The sequence below is a fragment of the Urocitellus parryii genome, chromosome 9, assembly GCF_045843805.1.
Source record: "Urocitellus parryii isolate mUroPar1 chromosome 9, mUroPar1.hap1, whole genome shotgun sequence".
In the NCBI taxonomy this organism is placed as follows: Eukaryota; Metazoa; Chordata; class Mammalia; order Rodentia; family Sciuridae; genus Urocitellus; species Urocitellus parryii.
This window is the reverse complement of record NC_135539.1, coordinates 12,360,375-12,377,104: the sequence shown is the minus strand read 5'-3', so window position 1 is coordinate 12,377,104 and position 16,730 is coordinate 12,360,375. Positions and strand designations below refer to the sequence as shown.

The window sequence follows — 16,730 nt, the reverse complement described above, 5'->3', positions numbered from 1 at the left end:
TCAGACTCCCAGCTGAGAAAGGGGAACCTCAAAGCCTGTGATTTTAACCCAGTTCCTAGCAGAGACTCTGGCGGATAGTGCTCACAGGGAATGAATACCAACTGGGCCACTGCAACAGTATTAGGGGGGATGTAATGTAGACATGAACCGGTCAACTTAGAATGGGCTCCTGCCCACGAGGCTACTTCATTGGCCTAGACTGCATACTCCAAGCTGCATGGACAGGAGGAAGGGTTTTCGTTCTGTACCTAGGGGAGGGGACACCAGTTCTGGGGCTACTTCTGTAACCGCCCTCCTCTGTGGAATGGCCCCTCGCTCTACCTTTGGGGCCAGAAAGACCTGGGTTCACATTCTGTCCTTCAACCAGCTGGTGACCTTAGGGACGATCATGTCAGCTCCCAGAGCTCCCCCTTCATTCCCTGAAAGTGAGGGCAATAATTCTTACTGTTGCATTGAATGAAATTAGGAATGAATGGGTGAAGGGGCCCAGAGGGAGGGACCCCAGTAGGCACAGCGGTCACAGTGGCTATCATTCTGTGCCCAGCCTCTCCACCCCCAGGGGCCTGAGCAGCTAGGGACCTGTAAGCTAGAGGCCGACGGAGCACCTTTGAGTCTGGGGGCTCCTTTTAGTAATGGAGGCAGGGAGGAGCAGCCAGGGAGAAGGGGCACACGGTCGGCCAAATGCAATCAAAGTTAACGTTCAGGACAAGGAGACAGGGGTTTGGAACAATGTCCTGAAGCCGTGGGGCGTGGAGGTCATTGCTCACTTTCGTCCCACCCTTGGGACAACCAGGTAAACTGAGTCACAGGACCAGCCAAAGGATACCGCACTAGCAGGAGCAGAGAGATCTGAAGCAGAGATGGCAGCCTTGCAGGGCCAGGCTGGGCAGGTAGACAGGTGGGGACCATGGTGGTTTGATGAGGATGGGCTTTGTCTAGCTCTCAGTAATACCTACCTGAGAACATTCAGGCACAGTGTTAGGGACCTTCAGGGTGTTCAAGACTAGCTGGAAATCTGGATTTTCATGGGAAATTTTGCTGTCTTTCTTTTTTTTCTCTTCTTATTATTATTTTTAAATTTTGAAACAGGGTCTTGCTGAGTTTCTTAGGCCCTCCCTAAATGACCGTGGCTGGCCTCAAACCCGTGATCCTCCTGCCTCGGCCTCCCCTGTCTCTGGGATGACAGGCGTGCATCCCCTGCCCGGCTCTATGGCGGTCTCTCAATAGAGCTGTTAATTTTCGAAGGAAACACCTGAATTAAAACAAAGCCAAAGGATACACCAAAAGGGTCAAACAGCCAGTTAACAAGCTACCAGGACCCTGACTTGCCAGGTGTGCGGAGTTCCACGGCAGAACTCAGATTTCTCCTACAGGGGGCGCTCAAGACTAAGTCAGTTCTGGCTGATCGGCCCTACTCAAAGGGTTGCCATCGGAGACCAGGAGGCAGGAAAACGCTCAGGGGAGAAAAGGGTTGTGACAGGAGGCACCTTTCCATTTCTCTCTGTCCCTTGGCTGACAGGAGGGGCCACTTCCCATCTTGCCCGAAGATGAACATGGCCTTCCCCCTCCCCCAGCCTCAACTTATCTCATCATCAGGACCAGCCTCGGAGGAAGCCCCCAAATGATCAGGTTTCCCATTTCTGCTTTGCACAGGGGGAGGGGACCATGGGCTACCTTGCATTGTCCCGGCCATGTGACTTCAGGAAGTTCATGTCTCGGTACCGGGAGAGAAATGCCACCAACTGGTCATTCGTCCTGTGGAAATAAACAGAGAGGAAAGTCAGGGTCCCCTGGGGGGCGGGGGGGGGGCTATGGAGACTTGGGGTCTTGGCTCCCTTCTGGGCCTCAGAATCCACAGTCTCGCTGTGTGCCTTCCCCGATCACCAGCCTGGTGAGGCGCTCTCTGGACAACCCCACCCCCTGCATTGAAACGCCTGTCTGGGCAGCTCTGTCCCACACACTCCACTGTCCTGGGAACCCCTGGAGGACAGCCAGTCATTGCGTGTGACATGTTTTAGAATCTCCAGGGCTCAGCCCTGGGCTTGGCAACCATCAGTGTGCAGCCTGATGCCAAACACAGGGCGGCCTCAGGACCTTTGCATTCGCTGTCCCTGAGAAATTTGGCCGTGTTATCTTCCCAGTGCTGCCTGCTCTTTTCAACCAGGTTTTTCAAATGTCACCTCTTCAGGGAGGCCTCTTCTGGTCACTTGACCTCAAGTAGCACACCCCCCCCCTCACATTCTGTCACCATCTGGATACTCTGAGCTTGCTAACCATACCAGGTGAGCAGCCCAAGGACAGCCCCTGGTCATTGTTCATCGATGGCACACAGTAGGAGCTACTTCAGTGTTTGTTGAATGAATGAAGGAACGAATGGACACGAGTTGCGTTTGGACTGACACCTGGTGACGGTCATGGAGACCGCGTCACCACGGGGCTACCGGAGGGAGGAGGGAGGAGGGAGCTTTCAAACCCTCCGCTGTGCAGTACAAACGGAGGCCTTCGTTCCCGGCATTGTTATCCCAAATTTATCGCCATCAATCTCGGCACCAGCAGTGTAGTCACAGCTAATCAGCTTGTGCATACAGCTGTGACAGTATTTTAAAAGGCAGTCACACAGGTCTCCATCTGCCAGAGACGCAGTCGCCTCTTCCGCTGAATAAACCCAAACAGGTAAACGGCGTCGGCGCTGATGTGACAGCCCCTTCATCAGCGGGCTCCGAGTTTTACTTCGAAGGAAGGGGTTAACCATTGTCTCAGACCCGGGGAGAGGCGGTGTAGGCGGTGACAAGGAACGAGGAACGGAGGCTAGACTTTGCAGAAGCTTGACAGCGCTTTAGAAAGTGATGCCCAGGCTCCAGAAACAGAAGGATCTGGAAGGAGAGCCCAGCCCTGGGGCTCAGCCCGCTGTGTGCAGGGAGCAGCTCCTGAGCCTCTCTGGGTGGCGGCTGATTTCAACCTGCACATAGTAGGCCCTTCCCCCATACACACGGAGTGAATAACCGGGTGCCTGGGAAGGGCACACAGTAGGCGCACTCTACGTGCACACCAGGCACCCTGCCCGGCTCCGTGCGCCCGGCCCCCTCCTGCCCCTCCCCGTGACTCCGCAGTCTCGCCACTCGGAGCCTCTGCGCTCTCATTGGACGCCGCGTGTTGACCCACTCCTAATTCCGGCAGGGGTGGGTGGCGCGGAGCCGTTAGGCGCTGTCGCAGAGAAAATGAACCTGCCGCCGGGTGTCCCATCCCGTGACCAAACACCCATGGCCAGCCACCCTTCTCGGGCGCCAGGAGAGCCCCGCGGGTCTGCGCAGAGGTGACTGGGTCCCAGGGGCGCAGAGCGGAGCTGGGCTGTGCGGTGGCGACGCGGGCGCACCCGGGACGCGCAGGGGCACCCCACGGGGACGCGCAGGAGGACCCCAGGTGCCGCACAGCGAGCGCTGCACCCCCGGCCTGAACCAGCGCCCGTGCCCGCCAGGGGGGAGCCCCGCGGTGCCTGCACCTGGGTACCTGTCGCTGGCCCAAGGACAGGGTCTTGAAGGAGCGCCCGGGAGAAGAGGCCCTAAATCAACCCATGTTGAAAAAAAAAATCCAACCATGTCTCTTTCCCAGCCACGGAGAGGCCCCCGCAGCCCCTATTTACCAACCCCCTCGTCACTCTCTGCGACAGTTCATTATTGTCGTCCTGATGAATGCGGGACAAGTTAACCTCTGAATGGGTCCCCGGCGGCCGGAATAATAAACAGGGCCCCTCGGTGGGAGGACTGAGGGGCCGGCAGGGCTCCGGGGGCCCCCTCGCGCCAAGCCTCCCTGCCTCCGGGGGTCAGGCGCGCTGCAGCAGCTCCATTTGGCAACCCCGGAAAGCGCCTTTCAGGCCGGAGCTGGGGCTATTTTCACATTTACCGCTTCACCGAGTCCCCATCTGACGGGGATGAATAGGCATTTAGCGAATTTACTTAGCGATGCTTCCACATGAAATCGCCTCAAAAGATGACATCTTGGGGGAGGGAGGGGGACGGGAGGGGCCGCGGGCTCCGGGCCTGGAGTCGGGGATAAAGCCCCCTTTCAAAGCCCAGCACTGTGGGCCCAGCCCCGGACCTTGCTGGATTGGCTGGCCTGGTGGGGCCGGGGGACCCCTGCTACCCGCTCCCCCTGGGTGTCAAGAGCTGCTCTGAATGCCGGGGCGCCTCCCAGCCCTCCTCCAAAAGGACACGGAATTGGGCTGGGGACCAAGTTCCCCTGCGCTGCTTTCCGACGCCTGTCGATAATTGCCTGCATAATATTTAGTTCTCTCTGGATAATTAGCAGCTCCCGATCTGTTGACATTTTACCCGGTTCCAGTCCCTTGCCCTCCCCTCCACTCCCACTTCTCGCTCCTCCTGGTGCCAAAGAGGCTCCCAGGGCTCATCCCTGGGAGCCATCTCTTGATGAGTTTCCTTCTAATATTGGCGGATCGGATGAGAAGTCGTGGTATTTCACTCCAGTCCCTCTGTCCCCGAGCGTCATGGGGACCCATCCCTGCCACCTTGAGAGCCGTGGGGAAATCTTTGCTGGAATAAGGAATAAATACATAAATGCTAAAAGAATCCGACCGGGAAGCACCCGGGAATCTCAGCTGAATTGGGTGACTGTGCGAGTCATCAAATCAGCCACTTGTCGGATGTCCACTGTGTCCTAGGCCTGGCGACACACTCTGCTCTGTCTGATTGCACCTGAGATACAGTGTGCACTCCATGCTCATTTCACAGACTGGGTGGCTGAGACTCAGAGAAGCCTTCGGTGGGGGAAAGTGCAGACCGGGATTGGAACCTCGCACTCAGTGTCATAGCGGGTGCCCTTTGCCGTGGGACACCTTCCTTCCGCAAGTGACAGAGAAGGGATGAGTGAGTGGATGCCTCCCGGGTCACAGCCGGGTCTGTGCAGCTCCACTCTGCTTCTCAGTGGGATTCCGGGAGGCTGTGGGCGCTCTTTCCAGTACAAGAAGCACTGCTCCCTATCACGTTCCTCTTCTTCTGCTCCCCACGGTCTCTTCTGGAAAACGGAGACTCGGAGCAAGTTACTTTCATCTGCGTGAGCCATGAGGAGTGTTGGGAGTGTCCTACAAAACCGTGCACCTAAGACCCGGGCCGTAGCACCTGGCGGAGAGGAAGCCCTGGGTCAACGTTAGCTGTGACTTCATGTCAGATGCTCCGGACATCGTGAACCAGGGAAAGCCGTGCAAAGGCCCAACTTGACTTGAATGTGGAGGGTTTTCTGGGCGTAAGACCCAGGGGACGTTCTGTAGAGCGCAGAGTGGGAAGAGCCCCGGGGAAGAGGCCTTGCCCTCCGTCTCCCGGCTGGTGTCCGAGTGAGAAACTGGCTCCCAGTGGCCATGACACCATCCGCTAGCAGCTTTGGTAAAATAACATGTAACATAAAAATGTCCACCCTCACCATCTGTAGGCATGGGTTCAGTGGTATCTGGAACGGGCTTGCTGTATGTGCCACCCACGCCCAGAGCTCTTTTTGTTTTGGCACACAGAGGCTGACCACCCTCCTTTTCTGGGTCCCCCAGCAACTAGGGTTGTACATTCTATCTCGACGATTATGACTACCCTGGGGATTTTGCTTTACTCTGCAGGATTTGTCTTTTTGTGCATGGCTTGTCTTGCCTAGGAGAATGTCCTCAAATTCCATCCACGTGGTAGCATGTGTGCTTTCCTTTTCAGGGCTGACTAGTATTCCAATCTGATATACCACACATAGGGGATTCCCCCCCCCCGCCCCCTGCCCCAAGTATACATGAAAAGCAGTTAACGATTGCTAGTCTGTATTTTTTTTCTAAATCCTCCAGGTCATCAAGGGACTCCACAGAGGGCTCCACTGTCCTGATTTTCCCAGGCTGTCACAGAATTTTAAAATTGGATGGTCCCCAGCAAGTCAAGACAAGTTGTGGCCCCAGGTATGGATCCGTGGAGGGATGTCATCACAGGAAAAGTGGCATGCCCCATAGGAGTAGGAAGCTTTTTCTATGAAGAATCCACGTGTGCAGAAAGGCTGGTGGAGAGGCTAATCGTCAGTCTTTCCTAAGCTTTGAAAGTTATCAGGAAAGCTTAGATACGGCCAGATTAAGAACTAAACACCAGCGATAGCAACATCCACAAGAGCGTCTGACTATGCTACTGTGTGGCGCCGGACAGAATTCTGAGCACTTGGAATCTATCCATCCACTTAACCCTGTGATAACCAATGAAGTCCATGCTTCTATGTTTATGTCACTTTAAAATGACATAAACAGAAATGTGCATTCGTGATGAGATAATGATGTGTCTTGCTGTCCTGAATAATCAACACACAGACGTCACCCTTTTCATGGCTGCACAGAATCCTGTGGAGTCGGCACAGTCGATCCCCCAGCGATGGACACCTAGGTTGTCTCCGTCTCTTTCCTCTTACAGACCACACCTCAAGGCGCGGGCTTGCAGATCTGTGCTTCCGTGGATGGGTGTGCTAGATTTCTGCACAATTACGTTCCTAGGTGTGGAATTGCTCACTCCAAGCCTCACTTTGCTTTCGGAAAGACACATTTCGGTGGAATGAGGCGTCCTCAGGGGTGGAGGCAGGGTGGGGGTGGGGCACACGATCTTCTCTTGGGCGGGGGGGGGGCGGGGGGCGGGCGGTGGCGGCTGCAGCTGGCGTCCACCTGCCTGGTACCTGCACCAGGAGTTTCCCTCGGACAGGACCTGGCACATAGCAGGTGATCAACTAACACTGTCATTCTTAACAGACAGGTGGCGCCTCTGTCCAGGGCTCGCGCCTCCTCCAGCCGCCACCTCTCCTCCCCACACCTACTCCAGGTAGTGGACCCCTCGGTCCTCTGGGGGGTTGTTCAGGGCAGGGGTGACAGAGACCCCCTCGGCTCTCCCTGGGGTGTTCCCCGGCTGGTTTATTCACAAGCCTCGCTGCCCTCTTCTTGCCAACTGGGAAAATAAGAAGCTGGGGATTCCAGAGGGCAGGGAAGAGAGGTCAAGTTCACGGCTCTCTGCAGGAGGCAAGAGCCAAAGGACTGGAAATGAGGCGGCTCAGGTTCAGACGGGGCGGAGTCTCGCGGAGTCTTTGCCAAGATGCAGGGGAAATGTCCAGAGGGGGCTGGACACCACTCTCCTCCCGGACCCTGTGGGCACCGATATGGCCACCGTGGGCCACCCGGGGGAAAGTGAGTGGACAGAAGTGCTGTCTGTCCTCTCCCAGGGCTCCAGCGAGCAGCCGCAGGATCTTTCTAAAACACAAGCCTGGTGGTGTCGCCTCTTGCCCTTCCTGTCCCTCGGTGGCTGCCCGTCACCAGCAGGACGATGCTACCTCCTCCGCAAGGCCCAGGGGTGGCGTCCAGTCTGGCGCGGCCAACTCCGTCTTCGGGACTCCCCGGAGCTTTCTGAGCTTCTGTGCTGTGGCCGGACTCGCAGGGTGGGGAGGGCCCTTTGCTCTCTGGGGGAGGGGACGTCCCAGTCCTCTGATCCGGCCGACTCTGCGCCAGACCTCGGCCACAGCAGAAGTCCCTGTCCTCAAGGGGCACCTGGCAGGCTGGGGCAGGTGACAGATGGGTAGGTCCTGGTGACCTGGGGTGAGACCCAGGAGCTCAAGGGAGGCAAATGCAAAGCCTTTCCATGTGGGGACATGGTGTTGGGGACAGTCCCTCCCTCCACGCAGGCAGGCAGCCCATAGCAAAGCCACCTGGGTGACAAAATCCAGTCGTTTTAACCGGATTCACCCTGATGAGAGCGACACAGCACAGAAACAAGCTCCCGGCCTGGAGGGGCTGGCCTGTGGCTTCTCAGAGCCCCAACACGGTGGCAGGCCACCTGGAGGTCACCGCGCCTCATTGTCAACACACAGGGGCCCTTCTCAGGGGCGGTTCCTCTGAGCGTCCACCAACAGGACCCCTCACCCGGCGGCCTCCCTCCCGAGGGCTGTAGGGGAAAGGGCAAGAACCGGCCCTCGGGGGGCCACAGGGGGTCCTCCAGCACCGCAGGGGGCTGCCCTCCAGCCCGCTGTGCGCGTGCGCGTGGGAACTCGATGTGATTACATTTTAATTCTCTGAGATTGGATTGTCCCCAGGTGCCACCAGGCAGGACATCTGGTGAGCCAAATTCCACAGTCCCAGATGACAACCGACGACGGCCTCTGATTGGGTCTGGTTCCCCTTGGCAGGACACCAAGGGATGGAGTCTGGAGGGGGAGCTGGGTTCGGCTGGGACAAAGCTTCTCAGAGACAGATTTGTAGAAACTTCCTTGTGACCTTTGTCCCTTTCTTGCTGAGTGTTTTGAACGCTGCCTCAGGCTCACGGAGACTCGGTTTTCCCATCTGCCAAGCGGGAGCGAGAGTGGTGTCCGAGCTGCCCGGATGTCCCTCGCGGGGCTGAGGCCACAGCAGGCAAAGACTGGAGGGACGCGTCTGTATTCCTCTCTGGAAACGCCGGAGGCCGTGGTGGGCAGCCCTGGCCAGGCCTCTTCTGAGCCAGGGGGCTTTGATTTTGCCCACCTGTCTGCCTCGCTTGTGTTCAAGTCCCACCAGGGTACGCTACCCCAGGACAAGCACGTCGTTTGATTCATCTGTGTCCCCCCCATGTCCATCTCAGGCCTGGAACACGACAGGTTCCATCAGCCTATGCCCATTTCTCTCTGGGTCCCCACGCCCAGCCCAGAGTGACCACAGCAATCGCTCAGCCCCGGTGAACAAGGTCCTCATTCCCGAGTGGAGTCCACCGTTCCTAGCGTCCCTAAGCTTTGCTCCATCAGCTCCTACAACTGTCAGCTCAGTGTCCACTCAACTGGGAGGGACAGGTGTTAGCTTCAAAACAAAGGCTCAAAAATTATTAAAGACAATGGCCAATTGAGATCCAGTTCTTTGTTTTGGAAGAGGCAGAAGGTCTGGGCAGCATTGCCGCCCTCTGAACACGGGCAACCAGCCCCATTCTCCTGGATTATCCCCCTAACGCTCCTTGTCCACGTAGCTTCTTTTCATTTGCTGCCTGAGTTCTATGCTCTCCTACCTCAGGACCTTTGCACACACAGCCTCCTTGGCCTGGAGACCTCATCTTCCGTCCACTTTTTTCATTCGAGTTAATTTCCCCTTTTGTTCAATCTCAGCTCAAAGGTACTTCTCCAGGGAAGTCTCTCTGACCTCTTAGAAGAGAAGAGGTTCTATGCAGGTTATTTTCCAGCATGAGACACAGGTAAATTTCCTTCCTAATAGTTTCATGAAGATGTGATTATTCAATGGCCTAATCAGTACGTTCCTCAAGGCGGAGATGTTAAAATATCCTGTTGGTGGCTGTGACCTCAGATCCTGGCCACTGCCTGGTCCACTTCAGGTCTCCAACAAGCGAGCGCTGACCGATTAGATGGCTGAGTGAATCAATCCGTCAGTCCTGAGACCCTAAAGCTGAGATTTCACTGAGACCCATTTTGTGATCATCGCGTTGGTTAAAATTTTCTCTCCCTCTTTAAAAGGACAATTTGGCAGACTCCTGAGACAAATGGCGGCGGGGGATGTTGGTGGGGAACCAGACCTACGGGATCAGCCAGATTTGCAGAACAGAACAGGGGCCCGAGTGCGGTCACTCTGGGAAATCTTGGAGAATTAGCAGGCATTAAGGCATTAGCTGGTGACTTGCCTGGCCAGTCACAGGAAGATGCTTCTGTGTGTGTGTGTGTGTGTGTGTGTGTGTGTGTGTGTGTCGGGGAAGCAGAGCTCTCGGGTAAGGGCTGAAACCCATGAGTCTTGAGACTCAGTGTCATTAACCTTTTGGATTCAGATTGAGGAAGGTGTGCAGGTTGGGGACTGGGCCAGTGAGCACAGGTGTCAGGCAGAGAAGGCCAAGTGGGCGGCAGGAACACAGGCTCCAGGGAGCGGAGGAACAACCCAGCAAGTGGCCTGTCTCCTCTTGGTGGGCCCCGGGCAGGCAGGCCGGTGTGGGAGCAGCGTCTCACGGTGCTGCTCCTCAGCTGGGGATTTGGAGGGACGGTAAAGGGAGCCTGATGTCCTCTGTGGGGTTCAGCTGCCCTGGCTGGAGGGAGGCCACAGGCCCTGGGAATCAGGACCGCAGTTCTCTGTCCAGGGTCCTGAAACCTGAGCCCCTGCGGGGACCACAAGCTGGTACCAGGGTGGACAGAAACCACTTGGGTAAGGCAGGAAAGGCCACACCTAGAAAGAGGGCGGGTGGGTCAGAAGCTCAGTGGGCAGAGACCGTGCTGTGTGTGCTGGCCTGGCCACTCTCCTCATGCTAAGAGCTGGTGGACGGTCTGGCGCAGGGGTCCGCAAACCAGGGCCTGTGTCCATTAGCCAAGTTTCCAGGGGCACGGGAAGCCCCGCCCATGTGTGTCATCCATGACTCCCCTCCAGGGCTGCCACCCCAGTGCCGGGGATTCATGGTGACAAAACTCCGCGGCCCACCAAGCTGGAGACACTCACCCTCTGTCCCCTTGTCCAAATGCTCGCCATTGGGCTGGGATTGGGGCTCAGTGGCAGAGCACTTGCCTAGCACATGCCAGGTGCTGGGTTCCATCCTCAGCACCGCATAAAAATAAGTAGGTAAAATAAAGGACTTGGGTCTATTTACAATTAAAAAGCCTGCCCTCCCCACATCTAACCGGATCTTTACTTTGGGTTGTTCCTGCACTTGCCCCACGGCTGTCTGGTAGGTCCACCTGATCAAGTGACTTCCTGGCTCACCCTGTGCTCCCCCTGGGATGTGACTTTCTCGACACCTTTGTACCCAACACGTTCCCCATCAGCTCAGTGTCCCCACCACCCAGCTGGCCTCCATACAGTAGGTGCCCCATAAAGGCTTGTGGGATGACCAAAGAGTGACTCAACTCCTGCATAATGACTTTGTCAAAAAATTCTTATTTAAATCAACTGTTTTTAAAGAGAAAGCTTCAGCTCCCCAAAGCCAGGGTTGGAGGTCAACACAGGGAGACGCTGGTATTTCCAGTAACTGGCCTGCGTATCCCGTCTAGGCGTCCTGGGTGCGAGACAGCGGCCCAGGGGTCATACTGGAGGATTCCTGGCTTATTGTCAAGGACACGGGTGGGTTTGCATGGGAGTGCATCGGGTCCCTTCCCCCATCAGTGGGGCTGGTAAAGGTCCCCGCTCACCAGGTGGCCCAGAGATGGAGCGAGACCCCGAGAAGCACTTAGCTCTCTGCACATGCTCAGAGCTGGGGGAGCCGTGGTGGGGACCTTTGTCTGTGACAAAGCAGCTCCCCTTAGTGCTGCGACCTTGCTCTCGATGAGGGGACACAGCCCCTGCTGCTGAGTGGTTCCCAGCACCCTGGCAAAGCCATTTGGATTCATGGGACTCTTTGGCTGTAGGTGACCGAGAATGCATTGTTCGTGTTTGTGGGACTTGTTAGGAACGTCCCCAGGGTGGCAAACTTTTAAACAAAGATTGACTCCGTAATCAAAACCTGCTTGGCCTTCAGCCAGATCCCGGCATCCCCAGGAGCACAGTTATATTGAGAAGGGGTGGCGACGTCTGCGCCCCGGGCTTGCTCCGCCGCGTAATGTTGACGGATGGGCACCATTAAAGCCGCGCCAAGGAGGAGCCTTCCTGGAGCAAGGAGGACCGGGAGGGCAGTGGCTCTGAGGGCACAATCTCTAATTCTTTCTTAGCAAGGAGACAAAGCACTTGTGTGACACTGCACATCGCCGTCACCCTGGGGAGAGTGGCCAGCACCGCCCGTGGCCTCCTCTGGCCTGGTCTCCACTGGGCGATGGGCCGGTGGTGTTATGGGTAATGGGCCGAAGCCAGAATCCAGGTCCCAGCCCCTCCATCTGGACCAGGGCAGCTGTGGCGGGAGGAGGCAGGGGGCGGGTCCAAGGAGCGGTGGACGGGCACTTTGCTCTCAGCCTTGGCTTCGATGCATGACCATTCCCACGCCAGGGACCCATACAGGTCTCCGTCACTGCCTAGGGCCAGCGGGGTGGTCAGCGGCTCGCTGTTGGATCTGGGAAGAGGCTGGGGGGTGAGGTCCGTGGGCAAGTCAATGGTCCCATTGGGAATTGGAGGAAGCTTCCCACTGGGAATGTCAGGAAGATGGCAGCTGCTCTGACTCCAGGGCAAGAGGAGAGAGGGACATGGGAAGGTCAGCACTGCCCCCCACCAGCCAGGCCGGCAGCGAGGAAGACGAGGGGCCACGGCGGGGCCTCAGCAGCGATGAGATGGCTGAGCTCCTGCAGTCCCCTCCCCACGCCCATAGCCACGGGTTTCCTGAGAGCCACGCCCTCTGTCTGTGTTTAGTATTAGTTCCAGGGTGTGGAGGGATAAATATGAGAAGTGGGGAGTAAAGAAATTGACCCCCAAAAGTCCAGGCCAAGGTTTTATCTTTTGGCCTAAAATGCATGACCCCGCAGGGTCTCCAGATCCCACCACCACGATGATCGTCATCCTCCAGATGGCTCAGGTCACTCGGCCAGCTCTTCTCGTGCCCAGCGGCAGGCTGAGCATCCTGGTCCTGGTGCTGGGGGAGGGAGAGGGGAGACGGCGGGGAGCAGAGGACTGAGCTGCCCTGCTGGTCCGGCTGGGTGTCGGAGCGCTGGACAGACAGCAGTACAGCTCAGTGACAGCTCCCGTCGTCCTGCCCCTCTGACAGGCAAGGAACCCAAGGCTCAGAAAGCTCAGCTTCCCTTGTCTCAGGAGCCTGCAGCTGGGGGAGGGTGGGGGAGGCCCATTTGTCAGCCCAGGCGACCCTAACAAGGGCCTGCAGGTGACCCCAACAAGGGCCTGCAGGTGACCCCAACAAGGTCCTGCAGGCTGGGCGGCCTCAACAGAGAGTTTTCTCATAACCTCGGAGGCGGAGGGTCAAGATGGAGGTGTTGGTCAATTTGCTTGCTAGCGAAGGCCCTCTTCCACATGGTCACCTTCTGGCTGGGTCCTCGCATGACAGAGAGGAGGGAAGATGGTTGGCATTTCTTTTCCTAACTCCCGAGGACCAGGCTGCCCCCTCCCCCTCCTAGTGGATCTTAGGGAGACCCAGTTCCGTCCACAGCGACGTTTCCAATCCAGGTGGAGCTGACGTGGCGTGGCTTGTCCCCGCCCTGGTGGAATGAATCCATGGTGCAGAAGTGCCCGCACGGTTTTGGTTTTGCTTGGAAACGATCCCAGGTCTTTGGGGAAATGGCCTCCATTCACTGCTCCTTAGGTGTGAGGCTAATATGTAAATGAGTGAGAATCCCATCGGCCAGTCCTACTGGGAGAGGCCTGGGGAGTCCGGGATGCCCAGGGAGCAGGATCAGCAGGGAACGTGAAAGCGTGGCTGTTCCAGTTAATGTGGGACAGCTGGTCCCCAGGTCTGTGCTTAGAGCAAACACATTCATTCAAGTGCCATCTCCCATCAGCCAGAGAGGGAACGAGCCCATCTGGACGTGGCCCAGGCTGGCTGCGGTGGCCACGTGGTGGGGTTGGTGGTCTCCTGTGATGGGTGTTTCCCCCTGGAGTCTGCTGCTTATGTGACCTGGTGGTGGCCCAGAGCAAAGAACGTGGAGCTCGGCGGGCAGCTGGGCCTGTGTTCAAATCCCGGCTCAGCCACGGTCCTGCTGGGTGACCTTGGGCAAGTCATCTGAGCGACTGGCTGCAGGTTAGGGGACGCCGGGTCTCAGGCTACGCATGCCTGCTCCTCTCTTGTTGCTGGACAGCTCTTGCCTCCTGGGTTCTCATCCAGATGGAGAACCAAGGACTGCGATGGGGAGGCCACGGTGGACAGCTTCTTTCTGGAATGATCCAGCAGGTTCACTGGGAGCTGCTGCTGGAGAACTCAGGTGCCCCCGACAGTGAAGAAGGATGCATGGGTTTGAACGCCAGCCCGGATCCCCACCAGCTTTGAGACCCCGGCGAAGTCCTTCACTTCTCTCAGCCTCGTTTTCTTCACCTGTGAAATGGGCTGAAGTGATAGGTTCGACCATCTGAGGCGGCCACAGGGTGACGCTGGATAATGACTCAAGGGGTGTTGGGCACTATGAAGTGCTCCTGGAGAGTGGCAGCTCCTAGGGGCTTCCCAGGCATCTACTGTGGAGGCCACTACTGACCACTGACCGTGCTGGGTCATGGCAGCGCATGCGGCAAGGGAGAGGAAATAAAGATTTTTTTCAAAAATCCAGAGTTTCTGTTTGTACACAGAATGTTTGCACCTTAACTCTGTCCCTTGGGCTCTTCCAAATCCCTGCCATCATCCCTACAGAAAGGTAGGGACACACTCCCTTCCCCCTGGACCTCTGAGCTGGCTGCCTCTCCAGAGCGCACCTGGAAACAGGTGCGGGCGGGCAGCAAGCATCAGGCTCTAGGGTGTGGACCACCCCGAGCTCCCGTCCAGATTCCCAGGAGGCCCTCAGAGCCCCAGTGCACCCCAGCCCTCTCCCGTCTGCGGGTGGCAGAGCCACGGATCAGAAGGCCCACAGCAAACACGCTCCGTGCAGCAGAGGGGAAGGTGCCCTGGGCTGGAAATGTCCCACCCCCATCCAGGGAGCTGCGGCCAGGAGGACAGGGGACTGCGCCATCCGGGGAGCGAGGAATTAGGGAAGAAAACACTTTCAACATCCATCGTCAACCCGGGATCTGGTGGGACCTTTGGCAGAGGGTGGAGGCACGTCCGGCTCTCTCTTCTTCTGGTAAAAGTGAGTGAATTCTTTCTAAATGGAGCACTGCACTCCATTTCCAGAAGGTTCTCTCTGCCAGCTCAGGTCTAGAACGCTGCCCGCCTCCCCAGGGGACCTCAGCGAGCCGCGGTTAATAAGAGGGCTAAGGAACAAGCTGAGGCGCTGTCTCCGCCCTCTGGAGTCTGATGTCCCTCTGGACCACAGGACACAGGACTCAAGAGAGAACATGACCCCCGCGAAAGGGAGGAATCCAAAGCCAGCAGACAGCATGGCGGGGGCCTTGGAGGCAGATGGCGGCATCCTTGGGTGAAGAGGGCCTGCCTTTTGTTCTGGGCCTTTCACACTGATCTTGGGAACTCCTCTGTATTTTTCCAGAATCTTCCCTCCTGACCTCTGTGAGCCAGGATGGCCTTCTACACCCAGGGGACCACGCGTGGCTGGCCCTCCGAGGGACCTGGATGCTCCCCCCTGCATTTCAAGGCCACTCCAGCCCGATTCCATTTTTCCCGCGGGTGTTCGGGGTCAGTCTTGGCCTTGGGGGGACCTACAGAGCCGCCTGACCTGGCACAGAGCTCAGGAGGCCGGGGACAGCCGGCAGGAGAGAGCCACGTGCGCTTCAGCAGGAGCCGGAGCTGCTGCCGGCTGAGGAGCACCAGGCCTGAGGATGTGTTTATTTTCTTACAAGATGCAAACAGAACTGCTAACAGCATAATTATCGGCGCGTTTTTCCAGTTCCCGGAGCTGCTGCGGCCGGAGCAGGTGCACCCTGCTGACTCCCGCAGGATCTGGGGGGAGCTCTCCGGGATGGCTCCGTCCCTGGGGCCTGGGGTCTCGGGAGAGGGCGGGCATCGAGGGCGCCTCCATGCAGAGGTGGTTTGGAAGCAGAGGTGGTGGCGCCCCATGACCTGGGTTTTGGTCTCAGATGTGACCTCCCACCCTGGGCTGTGGCTGAAGCTAACTACTGCCCATCGGGGCAGGGAAGTGCTGTGCTCCTCTAACCCTGTGACGAATCTCTCTGTCTCTCTGTCTGTCTCTCTCTCTCCCTCTCTCCCCCTCTTTACCAGCGAGTGGTCTTCAGGCCTCCAGGATGTATTTTAACTCCGCGGGCAGCTTCGCGTCGAGGTTCTGGCCACCCACGAGGTGTCTGCGTCCCCTGGCTGAGAGGAGAACCCCGCGGAGCCTGGTTTTGATCTGGCCTTTGTTGTAGTTGGCAGATGCTCAGGAAGTGGCCTGGCAGAAGCTCTGGACTGTTTCCAGGGTCTGGCTCAGGCAGTGTCCACTCGGGGACACTGACCGCTCAGGTAGAGGCCATCCTCGCAGGGTTGGGTGAGGTGACGAGGGCGGGTCTGGGGGTGGGGGACAGACTGCACATGGGAGAGATGCCAGCATCACCACTGGAACGTGCCAGGTCAGGTGCCCAAGTTCTGGGCTGCTTGGGCCCCTGCAGGAAGGCTCTGCCGTCTCCTGACCAAGGCTGTCTGCACAGTTGTGGGCTCCGGTCCCTGAGCAGACGGCGGCTGCCTGGCTGTGTGGGACTCCAGGACTGACTGGCTGCATGGATTCTGCAAGTTTGGTGTGGCTCCTGGGATGCCCGCCTTTGCCAGGCTGGAAGAGGACAGCGGGGCCTGGTTCCGGGTCAGCAGGAGCCGCACCCTCTGACTGGCCTCTCCCTCCCATTTGGGTCCCTGCCCAACTTTTCTCCCATGACCACCCAAATGATCTCTCAGTCATGCCATAAGATTACTTGCTCTTAAACCTCACAGCTCAGCCGGGCACACGCCTGTCATCCCAGTGGCTCAGGAGACTGAGGCAGGAGGATGGCGAGTTCAAAGCCAGCCTCAGCAAAAGCAAGGCCCTGAACAACTCAGTGAGACCCTGTCTCTAAATAAAATGCAAAAATAGGGCTGGGGATGTGGCTCAGTGGTCGAGTGCCCCTGAGTTCAGTCCCTGGTACCCGCCCCACCCCCCAAAGCAAACAAACAAAACAAAACCCAAAACAAAACCTCACGCTCACCGTCAACCATCAGCACGGATGTAAAGTCCCCGCGAGGCTGGGCTTACCTGTCTCACCTGCAGGAAGGCAGCCACATCCTCCAAGGCCC

General features: G+C 57.6%; 1 protein-coding gene across 3 annotated transcripts in view; it reads right to left on the bottom strand.

Annotated features, from left to right (window-relative positions):
* Window positions 1-16,730, bottom strand: part of Xylt1 (xylosyltransferase 1) — a 231,645-nt gene that overhangs the window by 38,788 nt on the left and 176,127 nt on the right. For all 3 annotated transcript variants that reach the window (XM_026402456.2, XM_077802356.1, XM_077802357.1), the window contains exon 6: window positions 1,675-1,755. In XM_026402456.2, the coding sequence (XP_026258241.2) occupies window positions 1,675-1,755 (81 nt within the window). The remainder of the gene's footprint in view (window positions 1-1,674; window positions 1,756-16,730) is intronic.